Below are 24041 nucleotides of genomic sequence, written 5' to 3' on the forward strand. Positions count from 1 at the left end.
TGCAAAGATGCAGACATACAACCACATGCAGAACCTCTAAACTGGTCTCAACAAAGTGTAATTCAATTTTCCTGAGATGGGATAATGCTAATTCATTTTGAATTTATACAACCGGAATGTGACAAATTCCTCCGACTGTCTCGACCATCCGCCAATATCAACTACTCCATTCGTTTATCGAAAAACACCTAAATAATTTAAGTCAATCCACCCAATACGAAGCCTTTTTCTGAACCTTAATCCAGGGACAAGATTACAGCTTACAAGCGGCTTCGATTGCGTAATGCGGCTGGTTTAAAACTGGCTATTCCAGTAATCTCTCTGCCAGATACCAAGGTGTTGATATCATAAGTACCTTCAAAAGTGTATATTGGTTCCAAATCAACGAAGGCGTGACAAAAGAAAGTCACATGTGGAAGTGATGGAGTCATCAACTAGACACTCATGGCTCAATAGAGCTAGAAAAACACCAAACTCTCAACATTTATTATTATTATGAAATGCCACTTTCATATAAACATCATAACTGGAAGTAGCTTACTGCTACTAACCTTTGCTACGAGGAAATCGGCTAAAATTCCATTTCCACCCAGTAACTCTCGCCCAAGAGAAACAGTCTCCCTGGTTTTCAATGAATTCCATGACTAAATCGAACAAAAATTAATCAGTTAAAATTTATTATTAATAATCCCACTGAATTCCAGATACAATGAGCAAGCAATGGTAATAGCTGACCTTGCCCATACTAGCATGACCTACCACTATCATACACCGCCACCCACAAGGAGCATTGCTTGAATATTTCCTAGCATGAGGACTAGTTTTTGCTGATTGAGCTGAAAAGCTGCCAACGGAGCACCAAATTGCTTCCTTTCCTTTAAGTACCTTTCAATATGAATCGATCAATTTCATGTTAAAGCCTACAAAAACTTCTCTTGGATGAACCACACCAAAAATAAAAACGGGTTTAAATACCTGTGACACATATCATAAACACCCATTGAAATCCCAATAGGCTGCCAAGCAACCATTACTCGTGAAACAGCGAGCACCTATTTGCAGGAATAGAAGTATTCTGAGGTTCAAAGTATTTATAAATAGAAGGTGAGAGACACAATCACATATAAACTCAGCAGAAGCTAGGCAACAACAAGAAGCCAGTATCTTTCAGCTAATTTCTTCGGGAGAGAAATTATTTATGGTGTATAAAGCTCCCCAAGTTATCTATCTGGAACTAACATTAATAAACAACCAACTAAAACATTGCATCAACCTTCAAGACTCTTGAGAATACCTTACTTGTATCCTGAAAGGAATTAACTCCAGGCAGTATGTCTTCATCAGGGACAAAAACTTTCTTCAAGAGAATATCTCCATTTTGTACCATTCTCAAACCAATTTTATTTTCTATTTTAGTAGCTTGCAGACCTGGTACGTTCTTCTTTAGGATGAATCTGTCAGATGAGGCTCCACCATGAGTGATGTAAACAGATAGTATAGGAAAGTATAAAACCCAAACATGCCTATATTTTGGCAGTGGCTCGAGGGATCTCAAGAAACAGGAAGGCATACACCAAAAGGAAATTGATGACTTTGAAGGCATAAACAACACACAGCAGTACTATCTCACAATTGAAGATGGTATGCATATAAAAATACAAAGGTAACTGCGTTGAAAAGGACACGAGGGACAACTTAATACTGACCCATTTCTTTGATTTGTGTCAGTGTTTCTAGCAAATATAACTAAAATATCAGCAAAAGTGCTGTTTCCTATCCAGCGCTTTTGGCCTTCAAGTATCCAACCTCCCTCGACCTGATAATCAGAAACCAACATATTAATTTAAAAAATGGAGAGCAAGACCATACATACTACGCTGCAAAACAAGTCCATGTTTAGTGGATGACTCCAATGCGTTTAATAATCCCCGAGTTTATACTTCAATTATTGATCACATACACACAGAAAAATGGAGAAAAAAAGCTTATAAACCAAGCCTTCCTTGCAGTTGTTCTCAAAGAGCTAGCATCACTTCCATAATCAGGTTCTGTCAGGCCCTAAGTTCCATTGAACACATACTCCAGTTACTAAAAATGGAGAAGTTAAAGATGCACAACGTGTTAAAATACAGCCTTGTGCAAAAAACTATCCTCACCCAGCATCCTACAGTCTGAAGCTTTCTTCTATTAATTCAGTTCAGATTTCGCAAATAAAAAAAAAAATAGTAAAAGAAAGTGAAATGGAGAGAATACGATCAGTAACAATCAAACAGTTTGGAAGTGGGGGTGGGTATTATATACGGGAGAAGATACGTATGAAATTCTTCCGTACGGATAGGCAAGCAGTTTAATTATAATTGGGCTTTTCTGATGGGTTGGCCCACATCTGTTCTATTACAAATACATATTTGAGCCGATATCTCAAATTACAAACTTAAAACCATTATAAATAAAAACAAGTTTTGTTAGGCCGTCTTAGTCTTGCATGTCAATTTCGTTAGATGTATAGTTCGCTTAATCTAACTTATAAAAAAATATTATCTTTATGTCAAAAATATTTTTTTCATGATAAAGATAGATCAAGCCGACCTGTAAATCTGTGATATCGTCTCAAAAAATACTTACTCATATATAAATAATGGATGAGCAAGTCAAACATTATGACAAAATTATTGTACCAAATCATATATTTTCTATTGCATAACATGATACAACCCCCCACTAAACAAATATTTTTTTATGCATGAATTTATTCATATGATGACATCATGCAAGTGAAATTTGAGTTGCAAATTGATTTATATTTCGATAAAATCATCAATTTATTTGTATATTTCTTGTTTGTTAAATTAAATATGTTCAGATATGTGAAAAAAAAAAAAAGAAGAAGAAGAAGAAGAAGAAAGTAGTCTACGAGTGGACTTAACATATTAAGTATCGATAACTTCGATCCTATTCATAATGCAAAAGAAGAATAATAATAATATTTAAATTTAATCGAAGTCAGATGGTCGGGCCCGCAGAAGCAACATGGGTGGGCCGGGTCCTCTCACAAATATCATCCTCGTTAAGTTAGCGTACAAATCGAGAAATCCGTAAAAAATAATTTTGAAACAAACGGGAAGGCGCATTTTGAAGAAATCAATTAAGAGATCGACACTTCGGCATGTTCGCTAAACGCTTGTTTCTCAAGGCTACTCATCGTCACCTGGTATTGCAATTTCGTTGATTTTTGAACTGATTGGATTCTGTTGCATGTGAAGCTTGAATCAAGAACTCACGAGTTTCGTATTTTTGTTTGATTGCGTGTATGAATCGCGACGATGTGTTGGAGCTGGGAGCTCGCTTCTTTTTTATGTTGAAATTTGATTCGTCCTTTCGTTTTCTTGATTTTTTTTTTTCCTTTCCTTCTTTTGTTCAGCATCATGAAAAGAGTTCGTTGACGTCAGAGGACGTTGGTTTTAGGATCGATGTACACTATGGTATACCATCCACGGCATCGATTCTTGCCTTTGATCCAATTCAACGACTATTGGCTGTTGGGACTCTGTAAGTCTACCACCTTCATTTTTTAATTCGAGACATTTAGGCAGAGACGTGTATTAATATTAGTGAATGCCTGTATTAATGTTAACACGAGTAACCTTGGCCAAAGATTCATCAAATATCGATGGTTCAGCTGATCATCCGTGAAATCATATTAAAACTCTTTAAGATCATGCGCAAACAATGTGAAAGTTTAGACTTAATGAGAGGGGTGGACTCAATCTAGCTAGTTTATGAAATGTGGATTGTATTCTATCCTCTTTTTTATTTTAATTAATTATACATATATTTATTGATTCAATGCTTCAAAATTTTAATTTTTTCCATCAAGATGTCGATGATGGGGCTTTGGTTTGGTTATAGATGTAAGTGATCTCTAAGATGGCTTGATATTAGGTTCCAGATTTGCTCTTAATATATTTTATTCTTAGTTAGTGGAGGAGACTTCAAAACGATCAATTTATTTGTCTGAGTTTGATTATGCACCATTAGAGGGTGAAAATATCAGCATGTAATGATTACTGTCTAAATAGCAACTGAAAATATATGTTTAAGCCTTTGCTCCATCGTTAACACTGTTTCCCTGTGATATGCAGGGATGGCAGGATTAAAGTAATTGGTGGCGATAACATTGAAGGTCTTCTAATTTCCCCAAAGCTACTGCCTTACAAATTCCTGGAGGTGTGTCTTACATTCATACTAATTCTCAACCTTGAGCAATTGGCATGAAATGTGCTTTGAATATTTGAACACCATTTATAATGTACATGCTACTGTCCCTGCTTTTTTCTGTCCTGGTGGCCCCACATGTCTAATTGTGCATTGGGATTTGATTATGGTAATCAATTGACAGATCCAGCGGTTGAAAGCAATTCATGTATCAACTTTACTGCCTTCTTTATTTCTCATTATCAGGTTGTTATGTCAACATCCTCGTGTTTTGCAAAATTGTTTTATTCTGTATGTCTCAGGAACTCATGTTACTGATTTGGCTTGCTGTATTCATTGAAAGTTAAAGCATGCTTATGCTTTTCATCTATTGTTTCTTCAGGCTGATCGCCATTCTCTTCCATCGTGTCAGCTGTCCAACTTTGGGTGTTTCTAAATCATTGTCTCCTTGAACTGCTTGGTCCTTCTTTAGATTTTCATTTATGCTGATGGAGAATCCTCCTCTCTTGTAGCCCCTCCTTTTTTATAGACTTGGTTATGAAGATATTTCCTGCTTCTTTTCTAATGTACTAGTTCTAGTCTGAATTTTGTTTGTGAGTCGGGAATAAGAGTAAGAAAATTCCTCATGATCTGATGCTTAACTGATCCAAGTAACTTTAGAAGTTTTGGAAGATACAGAGGCATGGACGAAAAATTAGAGATCCTCTGTTTGTTCTCTCTTCATTGATTGGTTAATGAAATTGCAATTCATGTATCAGATTTGAAAGTGACAATTTTTCGGAGTGCTGGAATCAGTCTGTATATCTAATTATATGTATTTCTTTTTTGACAGTTTCTTCAGAATCAAGGTATCTTAATTAGCATTATGAACGACAATGATATTCAGGTGAAACATAATTCTTTGATTCTATTCAGTTGAAAGTTCGAAGAGATTCTAAAAATCATGAAGAAAAATTTGAGATATTATTATTTCATGCGTGTGTTTTAGTAATTTTATTGATGAAAAAATATGAACTTGTGTCCTTGATGCTCAGAAAGCTGATTTGACTTGTGCAAGGCAAAAATAATGGAGAAAAGAGAGAGAAATGTTTATTAGGAGAAGAGTCAGAAAAATGTCAAACTTAATTGGAGAGAAATTTGAGAAATAAGCAAAGTTCCATCGTTGAGTGTTTCTCTCATTCACAGATCTGGAATCTGGAGAGGAGGTCCATAACTTGTAGTTTGCAGTGGGAATCCAATGTAACTGCTTTCTCTGTCATCAGTGGCTCTTCCTTTATGTACGTTACTGATATAAACTTGTGATATTTCCATTCCATAGAGTAACGCCTACTGGGATTGGAATTGGCTTTGTGATAAATTACTTCTTCCTTTGTGTGACAGCTATGTTGGCGATGAGCATGGATTAATGTCTGTTCTGAAGTATGATGCAACTTGTGAACAGCTTCTGCGGTTGCCTTACCATCTATCTTCGGATTCACTTTCAGGTGATCACCACGAAGACCCAATTAATATTGCTTCAAGTAATTTGTAGATTTGTGCATCTACTTAAATTGTTTTCTAGTTTTCAAATTCTACTAAACAACTTCGAAGTTGCAACTTTTCTTTTTGTTTTTTGAGAAAAACTGTCCTTGTTAGTTTTGACAAACTCTTGATTACTTGGTTCTATGAGCGTTTATCGCTACCTTTGGCAGCTAAGCTCCTGCAGAAGTTCCAAGCTTTTAACAACTCAAGCAAACACATGCACAATGTCTATCCTTGGGATGGGGTTGTGCTACGGATACAGTAAAATGCTAAAAGATGCTTGAGAAAGAGCGCACTTTTGATTTCCTGTGGAGGCTTAATTCAAATTTGGATGTATGTAGGAAACTGCTCGCTATGAACCCTCAAACAGTGATTTGCAGGGGTGAGAAAAGAAGAGAGCAGGAAACAAGCATTGATGAATCCATCACAAACTAAAATATTCCATCACACACTAAAATCAAACCCTGTAGTTGCCTGAAATTCTTCTCTTGCAGCAAAAAAGAGAAGATGGTGGTCGTGACCCTCAATTCAAGGAGAAAATTTTGTGCAATTGTTGTAAAAAACCGAATCATACCCAAGAGACAGGAGCTCCATGGTAAGCTTATTGGCTGAAAAAACAGAGAGCGTAGCATCTTAACATGGCGCAAGTGGCAGAATCTGAGCCCGGAAAAGCTGTGGGGGTTGTGCTTGTTTTTATTTTGAACAGAGAGTTGCAAACCTTAACTTTTCTCCTGAACAGTATGATGGGGGTATTGGAGAATCTAGAAGATACTTGACATCTCATGAGATCTGAGAATAATTTTATGGTTTGATTGGGCAGATTTCTAGGCATAATCGTTTATATATTTGTTATAGATGTTTTCTTTTTTAGGTGGACTCTTTATAATCTTGTGTTTATGAATATTCCCTTAGTGGAATGAAAAGTGATCAAGAATAATTCAAAAGAAAAAACAACACTTGCTGCTAGGACATATAAATCTAATTATCATACTCGAGAAACAATTACATTTGTTCAAAAAATAGTTGAGGTTTCTAACTATTTTATTACTTTTGTTAGTTAAATGAAAAAATACCCTGTTTCATTTTTAACAAAACTTGAATGCTACACTTATACTGCTTTTTGTGTCCTTGTATATTTAAATGACACTACATTGTATGCCTAACACCATGAATTTTGATAACTGACAGAAGCAGCAAAATATCCATTTGCTTATCATCGACCTATAGTTGGAGTTCTTCCACAACCTTGTTCTTCAGGAAATAGGCAAGATTAGTCTCTATTTCTTTTATCTGGGCTTCTTGATTATGTGTATTTTACGTTCCATGAATAGGAACAAATTTGTTTTTGATTTTCTCATATTTGAATTTGGTGGTTTATTTTTCAGTGGTAGACCTGAATACCAAAATGCTATTGTTGATTCAATGGTTAGGCATTTTCGATAAAGTGAGTTGATGAGGCTTATTTAGGCCCCTTATGGACTTTATTATAAGGAACATGTGCTATAAACAATTTTTTTTGGATTGTCTGCTGCATAAAATGGATAATTATGATTATCTCCACCTGGCGTGGGTGTTATATGCTAAAGGGATTTGACTATTTCTATAGTAAACTAAGTCCTGATTTGATATTTATATTATTTTATTTTTTTTGAGAATGATTTGATATGTTATTATTTAATTTAAGGGATGTGTGCAAAGGCTAAAGTTTTTTTTCCTTTTGGTGCCGAGTGAAATAGCTTTGATAGGTACACGATGACAAGAAAACTGTTGTGGAGGGAGTAAAACATCATAAACTAATAGAAATGATCCTACTTTTGCAGGTTAATAATTGCATATGAGAGTGGGCTCATCATACTTTGGGATGTCATTCAATCGCATATTGTTGATGTTCGAGGTGACAAGGTCCTCCAATTGAAAAGCGAGGTTGTTTCTGAAAATACTTTGGATGCCAGCAATGCGGATGAAACATCTTCCAATGATTTAGAGGAGAAGGAGATCAGTTCTCTTTGCTGGGCTTCTAGTGATGGGTCCATTCTTGCTGTGGGATATGTAGATGGCGATATTTTATTTTGGAATGGTTTTAAAGCAACATCTCGAAAGGAGCAAAAATATGGGTTCTCAAAGAATGTTGTTAAGCTGCAGTTGTCATCTTCTCAAAAGAGGCTCCCCGTTGTTGTCTTACACTGGATGGCTGAAAACAAATCTAAAAATCAAATAGATGGTCGGCTACTTATTTATGGTGGTGATGGGATCGGAGGTGAAGAAGCTGTAACGGTGGGTTATCAACTTGGCACTTGACAGAAATTACATTCAGTCTCTATTATATAATCCAACAGTGATCACTGAATGAGTTTTTAATATCGTATTAGATGTTGATTTCCTAATATTTGGATTCTTTCTCATAGAATTTGAAGTTCACGTGATAAAAACCTCAAGTGTTCAATAACCTTCCCCTTGAGGCCGTGATATAGCATAATGTTACACAAACAAGGACAAATAGAATTTTTTGGTGGGTCTGTTTTGTTGGGAACAATACTTTCCCGAAGCCAAAGAAAGGACAGCTAGTATGAGACTGGGTATTGAGTTTCCTCTGAAATCTTAGTTGGAAATGATAATTGTCTCATAATTTTTTACTAGTAGTTCTTTCCACATTATTAATGAAGCAAATAAGTCTGCTATACAGTTTTTTCTGAAAACCAAATGCTGCCCAGGCTTGGACACTGGCAGAGGTTCCCGTGCATTTTGGTCTGATGCGCTTTAAGTGTATTAACATAAATCTTCTGGTATAGAAGTTTGTACCAATCAAGACACGTAGGGACTATAAGTTGGTTAGGTTGTTCTTATAAATTCTTTTGGACTTTCCAGGTTCTAAGCCTTGAATGGACATCTGGAATGGAAGTACTAAGATGCATAGGTCGTGTGGACCTCACTCTCGCTGGTTCCTTTGCCGACATGATCATAATACCATCTTCCGCTACAACCAGGAGCAAAGAAGACACTTCTCTGTTTGTTTTGTCAAACGCTGGACAGATACATGTTTTTGAAAGTGCCAGTCTTTCTTCCCCATCATTGCAACGTCGGAAGGAGCTACCTTCCTCAGCCATAAAGTTTCCAGTTTGCATACAAACTGTTGATCCTTTAATGACTGTTGCTGAGCTTTTTTATTTATATGGAAGTAGAAAAAGACAGTCTACGGTAATATAATTCTGTGACACATCATAATTAAACATTTGTTGGTGGTTTTTATGCTATCTCAATCTTGCATAACAGTTCATGCATCTATGCTAAAACAGATTGTCGAAATGACGAATTACCGTTCAACACAAACATTGCCAGGAGCTCAAAAATGGCGTCTTACGGGGGGTGTTGGTAATCACATTTCCTTTGCTAAGAATAACAAGGTTGACAAACTGTATATAGCTGGTTATCAGGATGGCTCAGTTCGAATATGGGATGCTACTTATCCAGTCTTTTTACTCTTTTGTGTTTTATCTGCTGAGGTTTGTAATAATTAGAGGAAATTAGTTACAGAAGATATAGTTTTCAACATTGTTTTATGGCTGTAATATTTTTTTATATATATATCCATTGCTTCTGTTGAGTTATATTGGATGAATGTCAGGCTTGCTGTGAAGGTATCGTCAGTTCTGGCGCTCCAGTGTCAGAAATGGATTTTTGCTCCTCCACTTTGAGATTAGCAGTGGGCAATGAATGTGGTCTGGTCAGAAATGTTTTTGATCATTCATTTCATAGACTTAGTTTTCATGCTTTGCTTATTCTTTTCTGTACTTAATGTTTGGCAGGTTAAACTTTACAATCTATCTCGCAACGAGGATTCAAGCTTCCATTATGTCACAGAAACCAAACATGAAGGTGATATAAATTGCTGGCGATAGTTTTTTTTTTCTGAAAGCTTTCATAACCAATTTATTTGTGTTTTTGTTTTTTACCATTTTATAAAATATTATTTCTTCCAGCTGGTTTTCCAATCCCTGGGTGAAAGGATATATGACTAGCTCATCTTAGCTAAACATATAATAAGATATTGTGTTGTAAGAATTTTAAGATTTTTGGTGAAAAATTTTGAAGACATTGAGCATCTCCAATTGTTTTACAGTTAGTAATTCTGCTCCAGTTGAAGGACCTTGGTGTGAAGCTGTTATTAACCTTCATAAATCAGGTGTTCAAAAGCTGAAATTTACAAATGAAGGCACCAAACTTATTGTTGGTTACGAATTTTCCAAAGTGAGTAGTATCCCAGGTTAATAGTTGATTTACCTTTTATATATTTGTGCCTGAGCACATGACGTGACTTAATCCCTTTGCTAGATCCCACTGAATGGCAAAATGCTTTTTTTTCCTCCGCTTTTGGAGAGCAGTCGTCTGGGTCATGACATTTTCCTCCAATGTGTTTTTATCATGTTGTTTTTTAATTATTAGTATTGCTTATGGTCCAATGCCGTTGTTGCAGATTGCAGTGCTAGACTTAAATTCATGGTCTCTTATTGCATTGATACTAGACTCCATATCCAGCCATAACGTACCTATGGTATCTGTACTCTGGGAAGCTTTTATTTCTAATTCCGTTAGGAATACAAATGAGCCTACACCGATAATTCCGGATAGCGCTACTGCGGAACTGGTCTTTGTATTAACCAAGAATGCAAATATCTATGTCATTAATGCTAATAAAGGTAGTCTGATTAACTCGAGACCTCTACACTTGAAGAAAGAGTCATCTGCAATTTCTCTGTACATTATAGGTGATTATGTCCTGACATTAATATTTTTTTTCCCTTACTTTGATTTGATCCATTATTTACTAATTTTACATTGTGGGCAAGTAAATCTTTACGGCAATTTTTATCCTTTGGCTTCTTCATAATTTACTTATTTATAATTCAGAAAGTCACAAGCGATTTTCCCTGTCTGCAAATGAAGAGCAGATTGTCAAGGATGATGTTGTGATTAAAGATCATTCCCAGAATGACACTGCTCAAGGGAGTGAGAAATGTGAAACTGACACCCACTATTCAGATAAAAAAACCCCTGGAGAAATTATGAAGGAATCCCTGTTTTTACTTTGTTGTGAGGATGCACTACGTATGTACCCTGTAAAGTCTGTGATGAATGTGAGCATCTCCTTCCCCTTTTACACTTTGGTTTTGTTCTCTCTCAAAATAAAATAAAGCAGTATTTCTTATTAGGGGGAAAATAAATATATACATAAAGTCAAACTTGTGAAGCCCTGTTGTTGGACATCTCTACTAAGGAAAGACGAAAAGGTTTGCGGGCTGGTAGTGTTCTATCAGACTGGGGAGATAGAAATCAGGTAAATCACTTTATTTCAAATTTCTCTCTAAAATTTTCTGGGAAACCTGCAGCACAGCTTTAGATCTTGCAGAAACTCTTGAGCTTTTGTAATTGCCATTTTTCTGCAGATCAGTGACTGATCTAAAAATGGTGAAAGAATATTCTTTAATGTCAGATTTACGGTGGAACTTTCAGGCAAACATGGAAAGGACATTTAGTTCTACAGATAATGGGCAGATTACGATGGTAAGTTGGTAGCACTGCCAGAATGTCTTAACGTTGCTAAACATAACCGTTTGAAAGCTGAAACATGAGTGGTAGTTTTGAAGTTATCACGAATAACTGTACATGTACTCTCTTTTTCATTTTTATTTTCTTCGAAAATATGGATTGCAGTGTGGCACTTCTTCAATAATGTGATTTGTCACAGGCAAATGGGTGTGAAGTGGCATTCATTTCTCTACTAACAGGCAAAAGTGACTTCTGGTATGGCTATCCTGTCCATGTAGCTAATTCTGTATTACTGGTGCTTCCATGAGAATCGACCTAAGAAATTGCATTTTCTGCCCGTTAAAACATTGGAATGGAAATCAGCGTATACTGAACATGATGAATAACATTTTCCAGGATTCCAGGCTCCCAGCCTAACCTTCATGATGAAGTATTTGCAGCTGCAGCCGATACTGCAATTAGTATTTCTTCAAAGTCCAAGTTAAAACAGGTTTTAATAACTTGTACTGTTTGTTATAACATGCTGATACCTTAATGTGCTATAATTTTATTGACTCTCTCTGGAGATGCTGCAGGGTGCGAATACTGGGATTTTAGGCGGTGTTGTTAAAGGGTTGAAGGGAAAGAAATCGAGTAAATTGGCTAAAATTTCTTCCACTTCTAAATTTGAGTTTAGCCATTTAGAAGACATCTTCACGAGGAATCCATTCCTGGAACCATCAATGACTACAAGTGAACAGGAAGCTCGTGAGCTTACGATAGGTTTCACTATTCTGCACTTTTTTGTTGACTTCAAGATGCGTAGCTTTAATCATTTATGTTTGTGTTTGAATTGAAAGATTTGATTCGAGTAATGGACTAGAGGAATTGATTTAGAATAATCTGTTGGCATTGTTCTATCAACATGAGTAGATTTCAAATAATGATACAACATATTCTATTCTTGGATTCTTCCAACCTATGCAGTCTCAGAGCTTTTTTGCACTTATGCACGGATGTTATCCTCTATGCTCTATAACTTATGGTATATTTACACAGATGACATTGAAATTGATGAACTTGTACCTTTGGAATCTACCCTATCCCATGAAGTAAAGAATGGAGATAAAGGTAAAGAAAATATTGCTTTTGTTGGCCTTGATTTGGCTACCCTTAGAGCAACTAGCAATGTTTCTTCAATCATGTAGATAAGAAAACGGAACGAGAAAAATTGTTTGATGGTGCTGATGTTAAGCCCAGAATTAGAACAAGGGAAGAAATTGAAGCTATTTACAGGAAAACTGGGGTAATTTCCATCTGGTTATTCTTTGAGCTATCACATTCACCTGGTTGGAGCCATCTCAAGAACTGTGCTGCTTCATCTGTTCTTTTAATTCCAGGATGCCTCATCAGTAGCTGGAGAAGCAAGAAACAAGCTTTTGGAGCGTCAACAAAAACTTGAGGTTAACAAAAAACTCAAGTAACACATGAGAACTGACTTATAGTGAATTAAAAATTCTAATGAATAAAAAAAAAATCCCTTATTTGTATGGACAAAACATGGTTATCGTTTTCCTTCAGTGGTCTGAATTATGATGTTTCATGTACTTTAGCTATTCCGGTGGTCCATACCACAGTCATTTAACATTGCAATTTTCTTCAGAAAACCAGGAGGCAAACTGAAGAATTGCAAAATGAAGCCAAAGAATTTGCATCATTGACGGATGAGCTTGTCAAGGCAATGGAAAATCGAAAGTGGTATCATATATGACAGGTGGTGTATACAAGGTGATTTCCATTGCTACCGATAGATTCCTCATTTAGTGTGTCCATTTTAAGGGTAAAGAACTTCTTTGTGGAAATGCAGAGGGCCGATCATCATTGTTCCCTTGTGTGAAGGTACTGATATTCGAGAGCAAACAATTACCAACCAATCCCCTTTTCCTGAACCTGGGAGACTGTTTCTTTTTCCCTTTTTTGCCTTCTACTTGTTTATAATTTCTGCAATTGACCATACTGTGTTCATGTTGTCATTAAATCATTCAAGAACCAGTACCACATTACTGCAACTGTTTTTAGGAGCACCGGTGGACATGTTTGAATTTCTTCTGATTCTTCCCAAGTGAAATATGTAGTGTTTTACTCAGATGTCTTCTCACTTCATACAGTGTATCCCTTGTAAATCCCTGGATTGTTCATCTGTGTAATGGTAGAGAATGGAAAATATTTGAGTTTTTATTTTACATTTTTGGATTAATTGGAGTTTTAAGTTTCAAGAAGTTGGAGAGATACGCATGCATCAACCGATGATGGAAACATTGTGGGACGAGGAATCCCATGTTTACTACAATACAATGAGTAAAAATTTGGAAAATTTTAATCGAGAAAAACGGATAGTGAAATTTGTATCTTTTGAAAATTAAATTCTAAACTTTGAAGAAATTTTAATTCGAGCAAACAACTATCCCTGTTACTTAATATGAAAAACTTGCAGAACAATAATATACGATGAATTCAAAATTTAATCGACGTGTACGTGGATCAAGAATTAATTGTGCCACCCCTTTAATAACCTATTATTTGCAATAATTAATTGTGCTGATATAGCTTTAATCATTTTTACTTTCAAGATCTTGACTTCTCTCTGTCTTTAATTTCTATTATTGTTTTTTGTCTTCGTTTGACTTGCATTAACACCAACTTTTTTTGCCTTCTCCAAGATGAGATTTTTAGGAGAATTGACCGTATAAATACAAATATATATTTATATAATAATTATGAAAAATATTTTGATCCAACTCTTGTTCCACTTCTTTTTTCCCACGAAATTGTGTTTCATCTCGGGTTAATTTGATACTATATATTTTTAAAAATATATATAAAAAAATATCCAATGTTGTTAAGGTTGGTATATAACTAGACAAGAGATGGGATGTCCTTGCACGTTAAAAATTTATGCTTGAGATTAAATACATTCAATTAGAGAAGTGCTCCGATTGGGTTGGAAATACTAGCTAGTATGCAACCTTTTCTTCCAAGAAACTGAAAATTCAAAGCTCAAATTTCTTGTCAATGATTACAACAACGTAGGCGGTCACCTAGGATTCAAGACCATACACACTCAAAAGTCAAAGAAAATTTAATGGGAATACAATTAAGACAATCACACTGGTAAAACGCATTAGTTTTAATACTGCAACCAAATATTTATACTTGAAGAAGCAAAGACTATATAGCATAGAAATATCAGCTGTAAATTTATTAGCAATAATTTATTGGCAAAAACTTATGTGAGACGGTCTCATGGAACATATTTTGTGAGACGAATATCTTATTTGGGCCATCCATGAAAAATTATTACTTTTTATGCTAAGAGTATGACTTTTTATTGTGAATATCGGTAGGGTTGACCCGTCTCACAAGTAAAGATTCGTGAGACCGTCTCACGAGAGACCTACTCTAATTTATTAGCACCAACATCTACACAATTAGTTAGCATCCACGACTAAATTAAGAATCCAAATTTACTAAGCACTTATTACCATTAAAACTAGAGAAACACAAAATATTGATCAGTACTCACAATCAGTTAATCTTTCATTCCTTGATCATAGAACCAATTTGTTTCATGTGTAATCACGTCTCATTTTGTATGTATAAATGGAATGTAACGAATATCGCAGTTCATCTGAAGATATGAAACATGATCATCGATTTTTTCGACACATCTTCGATGTAAAACATAACTAGTGATAGCTAGTATGATCACATGTCTTCTCTTCTAAGCTTGTTCAAGAGAGCTGTGATTAGGGCATCCCTTTTCTCAGCCCTAGCTTCTTCCCTAATCTTCCATTGGTGTTCCCTTTCCCTCCATCTTTTATCCATCATTAACCTCTCATTTTCCAGTCCCTCCATTGTTTGTCTCCACTCCATTTCTCTTACTCTCCTTTCTTTTTCCCTTTCCTCATAAGCTTTCAGCCATAGCGTTTCCATTTGGATTTGCTTATTCATGAAATCCTCCATTATTTCCTTTATCCCATTTATCATATTCTTCGACTGAGTGTTGGTGTTGATCCCACTTGGAGGATTTCTATTATTTCCCTTTATTTTCCTTTTCTTTTTCGGCACGCCGGATTTGTCGTGTTCGCTGTCTTCTTTCAGAATATCATCTTCCTCTTCGGAAGAAAATAGCAGCGCCACATTTTTCTTGGAGTAGGAGGCGGCGGCTCCGCCAGCTTCAACCTCAAGCCATAATATTCTCTGCATTCTTGCTGCAAATATTACTTTAACTTCATTGTAAAATGGAAAGGACTGTTGCTTCATGGCTTCTGTCACCATTGTTTCACATCCCTGCAAATTAATCAATACATCAGATATCCAAAATAAAAAAAAAAACTAAATGTATCTCGTGTTATTAATATGTTTGATGTATCACTAAAATTACTGATTACAGAATTTAGATTTAGATTTTCTAATTAATGAATTTGAGATTCTTGATATCAATTCATGATTCATTGCGAACTACTTAATTGTTTAACGAAATAATAATTAAAAAACATGATGATGTTTTACGCTTTAATTAATTTATTCAATCTCCTCAAGAAAACCAGCTTGGTTAATATTTTTTGCGAAAAATAAAGCTGTAAATTAATTAATTAATCGTTTTCATGCTCATTTCATGTTGATAATCAAAGAAATAGCTAGCTCACATTTTGGCTATATGTATAGATGATACCTTGAATCGGGTAACGAGATTTTTCCACTTTCCCTTACACTGTTCAGCGCTTCTGGCGAAGCCCTTTTCTTCTTTCATCCGTGTGGACACGAGTTCCCACAAAATCTTGTTATGTTTATTTTCCATGAAATTGGGGTCTAAGTCGGCACGAATCATCAACAGATCCCGGGTTTCTTGAATACTCCATTGAGGAAACCTATCCCCGCCAGTAGTAGCAGCATAATTAGAGGAGTACCGATCATGATGCCCCTGAATATGATGATGATCCATATAACTACTGGCTGGCTAGAGATTAAAAACCCACCAAGAATCAATTCAGCAATGGCGATATTAGTTATTTCTGTAAAAATAACACGGATCAATGCGAAAACAAACAAGGTGTTTTTGGTTTCATCTGTTTAGAAGTCAAACAAGTTTCAGAAATCAAGAAAATGAATGTAAATATAGTTTTTCCTTCTTCTGCACAGCTTAATGGGTCTCATCTCCCTACGCGGAAACTGATTTTTTCTTTTTACATATCCGCATAATACACACACATATATATATATATATATGTATGTATGTATCTTGTACAACTGTTCACACGCGTATCTGTGTCGTCATGCTGATGACTTATTGACAAAGGTCAAACCAACAGCTGCTGTGTGAATTTCACTCACATGTCAACTTAAAAAATAATAAATAATAGATGCGCTTGAGTCAGTTTTATCAATACTTTATTTATATTTATAATAAAAAATAATAATAGTTTTTAATGAATCTGAGTTAAAATAAAAATTTATCTCGTAAAATTGACTGCTGAGATATTTTTCATAAGAATTTTTGTCTAAATAATATTACATAACTATTTTTATAATATTATTATTCAGAATTAAATAAAATTACTCTAATTAGATGTACGGTACTGTAATTATTTCCTTTGAAAGTTTTTCAGATATCAGATAGTTAAATTAAATTAATTCAATGTTTAATTATTTATAGCCAATATATATAAGATATAATATTGACTTAAAAGTCCCTCTCAAATTCTAAGCAAATATTTGTGCAGGTCTAGCCCTTGGCTAAGATTAAATATGACCATAATATAATTTCGAAACAAAAAAAAATTATAGACTTTGCCCTAAAAACTATTTCATATGAATATAGAGTAGATCTCTTGTGAGACGGTCTCACGAATCTTTACCTGTGAGACGGATCAACCATACTGATATTCACAATAAAAAGTAATATTTTTAGTATAAAAAGTAATATTTTTCATGGATGACCCAAATAAGAGATCTGTCTCACGGAATACAACCCGTGAGACCGTCTCACACATATTTTTGCCATGAATATATATATATGCTTTCTCTATAACGGTTAATTATTTAGTTCATGGGTTTTTTGTTTTCAATTATGGTTTAAACTAGGTCTACAGGACTTAGACATGGTTATTGTTTGGAGTAAATCCCTATAATTTCTTGTACGTCGTCGAGTCAGAAATTTCCGGCTAAATTAATTAATCCGACGTAAATTAACATGACAAAAATAGCAAAAAAGACAAATAAATTTGATATTAACCCTAATTTTACTGGTGAAAGAACTAGCCCCCTCAATTTTTTTTGTTTTCTTGAGTTGCTATTAGGCTTGTCAAATTGGGTCAGGCCCGTCGGGCCGGCCCGCCCTGCCATAAAAATTGAGCGGGTTGGGTTGATAAAATAGCAGCCCGTTTGGAGGTGCGGGCCAAACGGGTTGAGCCCGTTTGGGTTGCGGGCCAAGACGAGGCGGGCCTAAACGGGGCGGGCTGGCCCGCCAAATTAGGGTAGAATTTTATATTTTTAATTTTTATATAAAAATTCCTATTTCTTCCTTATTTTTTCTCATGTGCCTAACTTCAATCACTCTAGTAAAATCTCTATGCTTCTATTTTTTTTTTGAAGATGTTATACTCTCTAGTCTCCTCCCTTTTCTTTAATGTTTAACTCGAGCTAATCCAAAATTATCGAAATAATAGAGTAAATAAATTAATTATGTGTATTGTTGAACACATAATATTTTCTGAAATTTACCACAGTCTGTTTCCTCGACTTTCTGTTATCTTCCAATGTTTCTCACTTTTTAAGAAAATGTGGATGGTAAGAGCTAGGTGCCTTGTGCGGACAAACCCTTAAGATCGTTAATTTTTGTTTTCTTGTGATGACAAACCCTTGAGAAACTGGAGAAAGTATATACTAAAAAAGACTTGAAATTCAATTTAAAGGTTTCATTGTATTTACGGTTGGTGATATTACGATGAAATCTTGTGTGAATTAGAATAAGCATTTTATTTTTTATGGATTATGTTGATTGTTATATGCTTTCGATGTATTATTTCAATGTTTTTAAGTTTTTTATGAAACTATTTGACTGAAATATATTTTTCTTCTATGTTTATTTTAATATTGTTTAGTATTTTTTTAAAAAAAATAATAAGCTGGCCCGCCCCGCCAGCCTTTTTTGACATGTATAGTTGCTATGGAGCTTTTATTGGCTAGTGGAGGAGATTGGGAAAGATAATGTGATATATGTTTATATAATTAAGTATATAAATTAAAATCCCTATATTTTTATTATTATACTAAAGTAAGATTATTTTTTAGAATCAATTTTCTTATAGATCATGTTTATATAATTAATATTATTTTGTGAGTAAATGTTAAAACTATATATCTATTTTAATTTTTATTCTATTATTCGTTATTTCATTATTTTAGTCCACTAACTTTCGTATTTTTTTTAAATTTTAATTTATTTTCATCGGAATACTGAGGTAGCGCCCGAGAATGTTTACGTGATATAAAAAAATACTTGACACCAAAAAAATTTTAATATTAGGATTTGGATCTAACTCAACTCCAAAAACTAGCTCTAGGGGGGAGGATTGTCCAAGTCCATATATTCAACTCTCAGGTATATTATCCAACCGATATGAGACAACTAGCACATCCCCTCACGCCGCAAGAATGAACATATGGGGCGTAAAGTTTACAAACGACACAATTATGGACAGAACGGGTAGATCAACTATGGACAATCCAATACATAACGGTGGAACATGAGCTCTGAAACCATGTTAAGATTAGGATTTTGACCTAACTCAACCCCAAAAGCTAGCTCTAGGGGGAAGATTATTCAAGTCCATATATGCAGTGCCGTACCTGTGGTTCACAGGGCCTGAGGCAATATGTTAAAAAAAATCTTGTTATGATAAATAATCGTAAAGCTCATTTTGCAAATTAAAAATAACCAAAAAATGGATATAAGGAAAATATAATTTACGAGTTATATATTTATCTCTTTGCGCTTTTTTTCTTCGTGCGCCACAACATCAACATAGCTCTAACAGTAATGCAGTATCATATGAACAATTATATTGAGAAAAGATTGAAATTGACAAAAATTGTAAGATATGTTGCCAAAATTGAAATTTATCAATATAAACTATCAAAATAACAATGTGATAAATATAATGAACCGATATTGTAAAAATATATGATTTGTTTTAAATAATAAATATAATATTTTATTCAAAAAAATAGAAAATAAAGATATGTAAAATAGGTAAGTATCACAATTTTTTGTGTTTTATTTTTTTTTTGAAATGGGTCCAACTACGTAAATTCAGGAAAAGAGGCCAAATAATCGACAAGTAAAGTATAAAGTTTAACACATGAGTTGACACAAGATAAAATAATAAATATATTGGATAAATATTACCATTTTATACATACAAAATTTTTAAAAATGTAATCAATGAGCCGTGTAGTTTTATAGTTTGGGCTCTACATAATTTGATTAAATCCACAATAACACAATCATCATATTTAATCATATTTTCAATGGATCAATGTCAAATTTTTTTAAATGTGCATTACACATACTATTTAGGTGCATACCTAAATAACATGAGACTTATGATTTTTCTTTTTTTTTGGCCCTTGTGAGGGCCGGGCCCTAAGGCGATGGCCTCTCTCGCCTCATAGGAGGTACGGCCATGCATATATACAACTTTAAGATATATTATCCAACCGATGTGGGACAATTAAAAAAATCCTGACAGTACGCCAAAAATGATAATATATAGTGCCACGTCAATATTCCGTGAAAAAATATTAATAATGAAAAAATAAAGTTAACATGATATATAAATTACTGGACAAAATACCATAATTTATATTCCGGGATAATATATAGATACCCATTCCCATGTCCGATCGGGAAGTAGCAATGCACAGAATGTTGTACCTGCTTCGAGAAACACATGCAGTCGGCAGAAAAAAAAAAATCCCATGTGTTTCACACATTGTTGAGAGCCTTAATTGCTATCAACACATGCATGCAGAGTATCAAAATCAAGAAAATTGTTGCCAGCTAGCAGACAAGTACAAGCCAAATTGTGTAAATTTTTTTTAAAAAAAACAAAAACATTATAAATATTATTTAGCATAAATTCTTTAAAAAAAATACTTCATTATTCTGAGTAATTTAAGTTAATTTTTAATTTTTTTAATTAATTATATTTTTTTAAAAAAAAAACATTCTGACTGATTATAATGTGGAACATTTGGTGCACATGCATATGTGGCCGGAGATATGCGGATTGATGCAAATTAAAGCCACATTTCTCGGTTCCGGATTGTGCTTCACCAATTCCCTTCAATTATTGAGATGAAATTTCCAAAAGTAGAATGTAGGAGAAGAAATTTGCACGACATTTCTTGTCCCAGACAACCCAAATTATTCAGCATATATTCACGTTTTTTTCCCATCTACATTGGACAATTTTTATCACTATTATTATTATTTTTTCTTTGAAAGAACATTGGAAAATATTAATTAACTCACCTACTTTTCTTTTTTTAAAATTTTTTTTACTGTTTTTATTATTATTATCAATATTATTACATGGGAGGCTTTATGATCTCGATCCCGCAGAAGTTTATGTCACTGCGACACTATAAATACTTGGATGGAATTATTAGCAAATTAATTGAAAACACACTAACAAACCAACCAATAATTATTGAATCTTTCTAAATAAACACAATATAGATTTGACTGTTTGGAATGAAAAAGAAAGATCGGTTGAAAGGGGCCTTTCAGTACCCACAAAAATAGGTAACCTTTTTTTCCCTTTGTCAAATTAGACCTTTTTCCATTGTAAAACTTGATGCTTGACATTTTACCTTATTATTATTATTATTATTATTATTATAAATGCAATTTGGATTTAAAATGATTTAATAAATATATTACGAGATAGAATTCAAACACATGATACATCGTGTGTGTGTGTGTCAGAATGTAATAAATATTTTTAACATAAATATATATATATATATATATATATATATATATTTGTGTGAAATCAAAATATGAACTGCTTGAAGAGCTGGCCGGAACCCGTTATCAGGGTCCAAAACCTGTCGGAAAACGGAAAACGGGCCATCCCCGAACGCTACGTCAAAAGACTTGCTGACAAGCCCGGTTTCCCCGACTCAAAAGCAGTAACGGATCACGATGCTAACATTCCCGTGATCTACATGCAGAGTTTATTCTCTGATGGGCGGAGGGCGGTGGATCTCATCGGCGATGCATGCCGTGAATGGGGGTTCTTTCAGGTGGTGAATCACGGAGTGAGCCACGAGCTGTTGTTGGGGACGCGGGAGGCGTGCCTCCGCTTCTTTCGGCTGCCCTTGGAGGAGAAGAACAAGTACGCGAACTCGCCGAGTACTTACGAGTGATACGTAAGCAGGCTGGGAGTGGAGAAGGGTATGTCCTTGGATTGGAGTGACTATTTCTTCCTTCATTATCAGCCGGTGAAGGTTAGGGATCCGAATAAGTGGCCTGTTTTGCCCGATTCATGCAGGTGAAAAATTTTGAAGTTAAAAAAGTTTTAGCACGTTTTACATATGTTGACATTAGATTTCAGGCGTGACATGTAACGCCCAGACAATAAAGTATTCTTACATGCGTTAACCTACTGAACTCCGGATGGAAATATAAATTATCAAAAGGTATTTATTTTAGGCAAAAACTTGTGTGAAACGATCTCACAGGTTGTATTTTGTGATACGGATCTCTTATTCGAGTCATCCATAAAAAAAATATTATTTTTTATGCTAAGAATATTACTTCTTATTGTGAATATCGGTAGATTTGAGACAGATAAAGATTCGTGAGATCGAGATCTACTCTTATTTTAATATATGACGTTGTATGTTTTTGTGGGTTTTCACGGGCCTAAATGCGGCTTGCCGACTTGTAAGAAATTTTGGTCGAAACTTCAAAATATCTAAATCTAAAGATAATAAATATGTTGAAAAATTGATGCAAAAGTATTCCAATGAATTTTTACAATTTTTCAAAAAGTATTATTTAGCATTAAATTGCGATTTTGTTGTGTTTTGAGTGCTAGAAATGGAGATAGAGAAGGGGTTATTTGGACATAATACACTTCTTGCAAGGAATTGTTGGCGAAATACAGTGAAGAAGTGGTTAAACTCGGTAACCAACTGATGAAGATTTTCTCAATAAGCCTTGGTTTAGAAGAAGGCTACCTTCTTCAAGCCTCCGGAGGGGAGAACAATTTGAGTGCATGCATGAGGGCTAACTATTACCCAAAATGCCCTCAGCCCCATCTCACTCTGGGCCTGTCATCACATTCGGACCCGGGTGGAATGACCATCATCTTACCCGACTACAACGTATCGGGCCTCCAAGTCCGCCATTGTGATTATTGGGTTACCGTCAAGCCCATTCCAAATGCCTTCATTGTAAACTTAGCGGACCAACTCCAGGTCAACGTTTTCTCCCCATATCAATAATACATCATGATATTTTTTTAATAATATGTCTTTGTTGAGACGGTCTCACGAATCTTTATCTGTTAGACGTGACAATCCTACCAATATTCACGATAAAAAGTAATATTCTTAGCTTAAAAGGTAATATTTTTTCATGGATAATCCAAATAAGAAATTCGTCTCACAAAATACGATCCGTGAGACCGTCTCACACAAGTTTTTGCTCTCTTTTAAATGACCCAACGAATTACTCTTGCCCTTTTGCGTGAGACGTAAATTAAATCAAATAATATATAATTTCTGACATCTTGGAAAATGTAATTCAAAAATCTGCATTTCCTTGTGTTAATTGGTGGGGATTGTAGGTGTTGAGCAATGGAAAATACAAAAGCATGGAGCACAGAGTGTTGGTCAATGCATGGAAAGAGAGGGTGTCATTGGCTTTCTTCTACAATCCAAGAGGTGACACACTCATCAAGCCAGCTAAGCCACTTGTGACCGAGGCCGAGCCACGGCTCTATCCGGCCATGACTTTTGATGAATACGGACTCTATATCAGGACCAGGGGCCCTTGCGGCAAGTCCCAAGTTGAATCCCAACTCATCAGATCTCCCCCATAATTATCATGTCGTTCTATGTTTTTAGAGGTTAATATATGATATCCACTGTTACTGAAAAATAAATAAATACATTTCTATTGTTTAATACATCGCTAATGTCTATTGAAATAATCACATAAATAAAGCTCAACAAGTACATGGCATGTAAACACAGTCACAACACATGAATGAATCGAAGTATTTTAAATGTCTGGCTCGACGAAGTAGCGGAAGATATAATACCAAATAGGCTTGTCAAATTGGGTCAAGCCCGTCGGGCCGGCCCGCCCCGCTATAAAAATTGAACGGGTTGGGTTGATAAAATAGCAGCTCGTTTGGAGACGGGCCAAATGAGTTGAGCCTGTTTGGGTTGCGGGCCAAGACCGGACGGGCTGACCCACCAAATTAGAGTAAAATTTTATATTTTTAAGTTTTATATAAAATTCCTATTTCTTCCTTATTTTTTCTCCTTCCATCACTCTGGTAAAATCTCTGTGCTTCTATTTTTTTTGAAGATGTTATGCTCTCTAGTCTCCTACCTTTTCTTTAATGTTTAACTCGAACTAATCCAGAATTATCAAAATAATATAATAAATAAAGTAATTATGTATATTGTTGAACACA

At 34.8% G+C, this 24041-nt stretch overlaps 2 protein-coding genes and 2 pseudogenes across 8 annotated transcripts; 2 read left to right on the forward strand and 2 right to left on the reverse strand.

Annotated features, from left to right (window-relative positions):
• Positions 1–31: 31 nt before the first annotated feature.
• On the reverse strand, positions 32–2149 carry LOC142548620 (acyl-coenzyme A oxidase 4, peroxisomal-like; annotated as a pseudogene).
• A 903-nt stretch (positions 2150–3052) lies between these two features.
• On the forward strand, positions 3053–13502 carry LOC142548621 (uncharacterized). 7 transcript variants are annotated; one of them, XM_075657046.1, is made up of 25 exons: positions 3053–3211; positions 3422–3549; positions 4143–4227; positions 5048–5101; positions 5401–5492; positions 5596–5699; positions 6925–7000; positions 7557–8010; positions 8602–8931; positions 9030–9236; positions 9359–9457; positions 9540–9609; positions 9854–9981; positions 10208–10499; positions 10642–10868; positions 10944–11068; positions 11178–11295; positions 11480–11535; positions 11677–11770; positions 11856–12042; positions 12319–12390; positions 12468–12565; positions 12660–12722; positions 12923–13047; positions 13127–13502. In XM_075657046.1, the coding sequence occupies exons 1-24, from the start codon at positions 3167–3169 to the stop codon at positions 13028–13030; spliced, it is 3312 nt and encodes a 1103-aa protein (XP_075513161.1). In that variant the 5' UTR covers positions 3053–3166; the 3' UTR covers positions 13031–13047; positions 13127–13502. The 7 variants fall into 7 exon arrangements, with proteins under 7 accessions (XP_075513161.1, XP_075513162.1, XP_075513163.1 ...); XM_075657047.1 differs by having other exon boundaries at positions 13159–13502; XM_075657048.1 differs by having other exon boundaries at positions 12923–13033.
• Positions 13503–14827: 1325 nt separating this feature from the next.
• Positions 14828–16481, reverse strand: LOC142547989 (trihelix transcription factor GT-3b-like). The gene is made up of 2 exons (XM_075656363.1): positions 15995–16481; positions 14828–15609 (listed from the first exon to the last, which is right to left on the reverse strand). Exons 1-2 carry the CDS (start codon positions 16262–16264, stop codon positions 15025–15027), a joined length of 855 nt encoding a protein of 284 aa, XP_075512478.1. The 5' UTR covers positions 16265–16481; the 3' UTR covers positions 14828–15024.
• Positions 16482–21374: 4893 nt separating this feature from the next.
• Positions 21375–23519, forward strand: LOC142548624 (jasmonate-induced oxygenase 1-like; annotated as a pseudogene).
• The last annotated feature ends 522 nt before the right edge of the window (positions 23520–24041 follow it).

The sequence above is a fragment of the Primulina tabacum genome, chromosome 6 (genome assembly GCF_025594145.1).
Source record: "Primulina tabacum isolate GXHZ01 chromosome 6, ASM2559414v2, whole genome shotgun sequence".
In the NCBI taxonomy this organism is placed as follows: domain Eukaryota; kingdom Viridiplantae; phylum Streptophyta; class Magnoliopsida; order Lamiales; family Gesneriaceae; genus Primulina; species Primulina tabacum.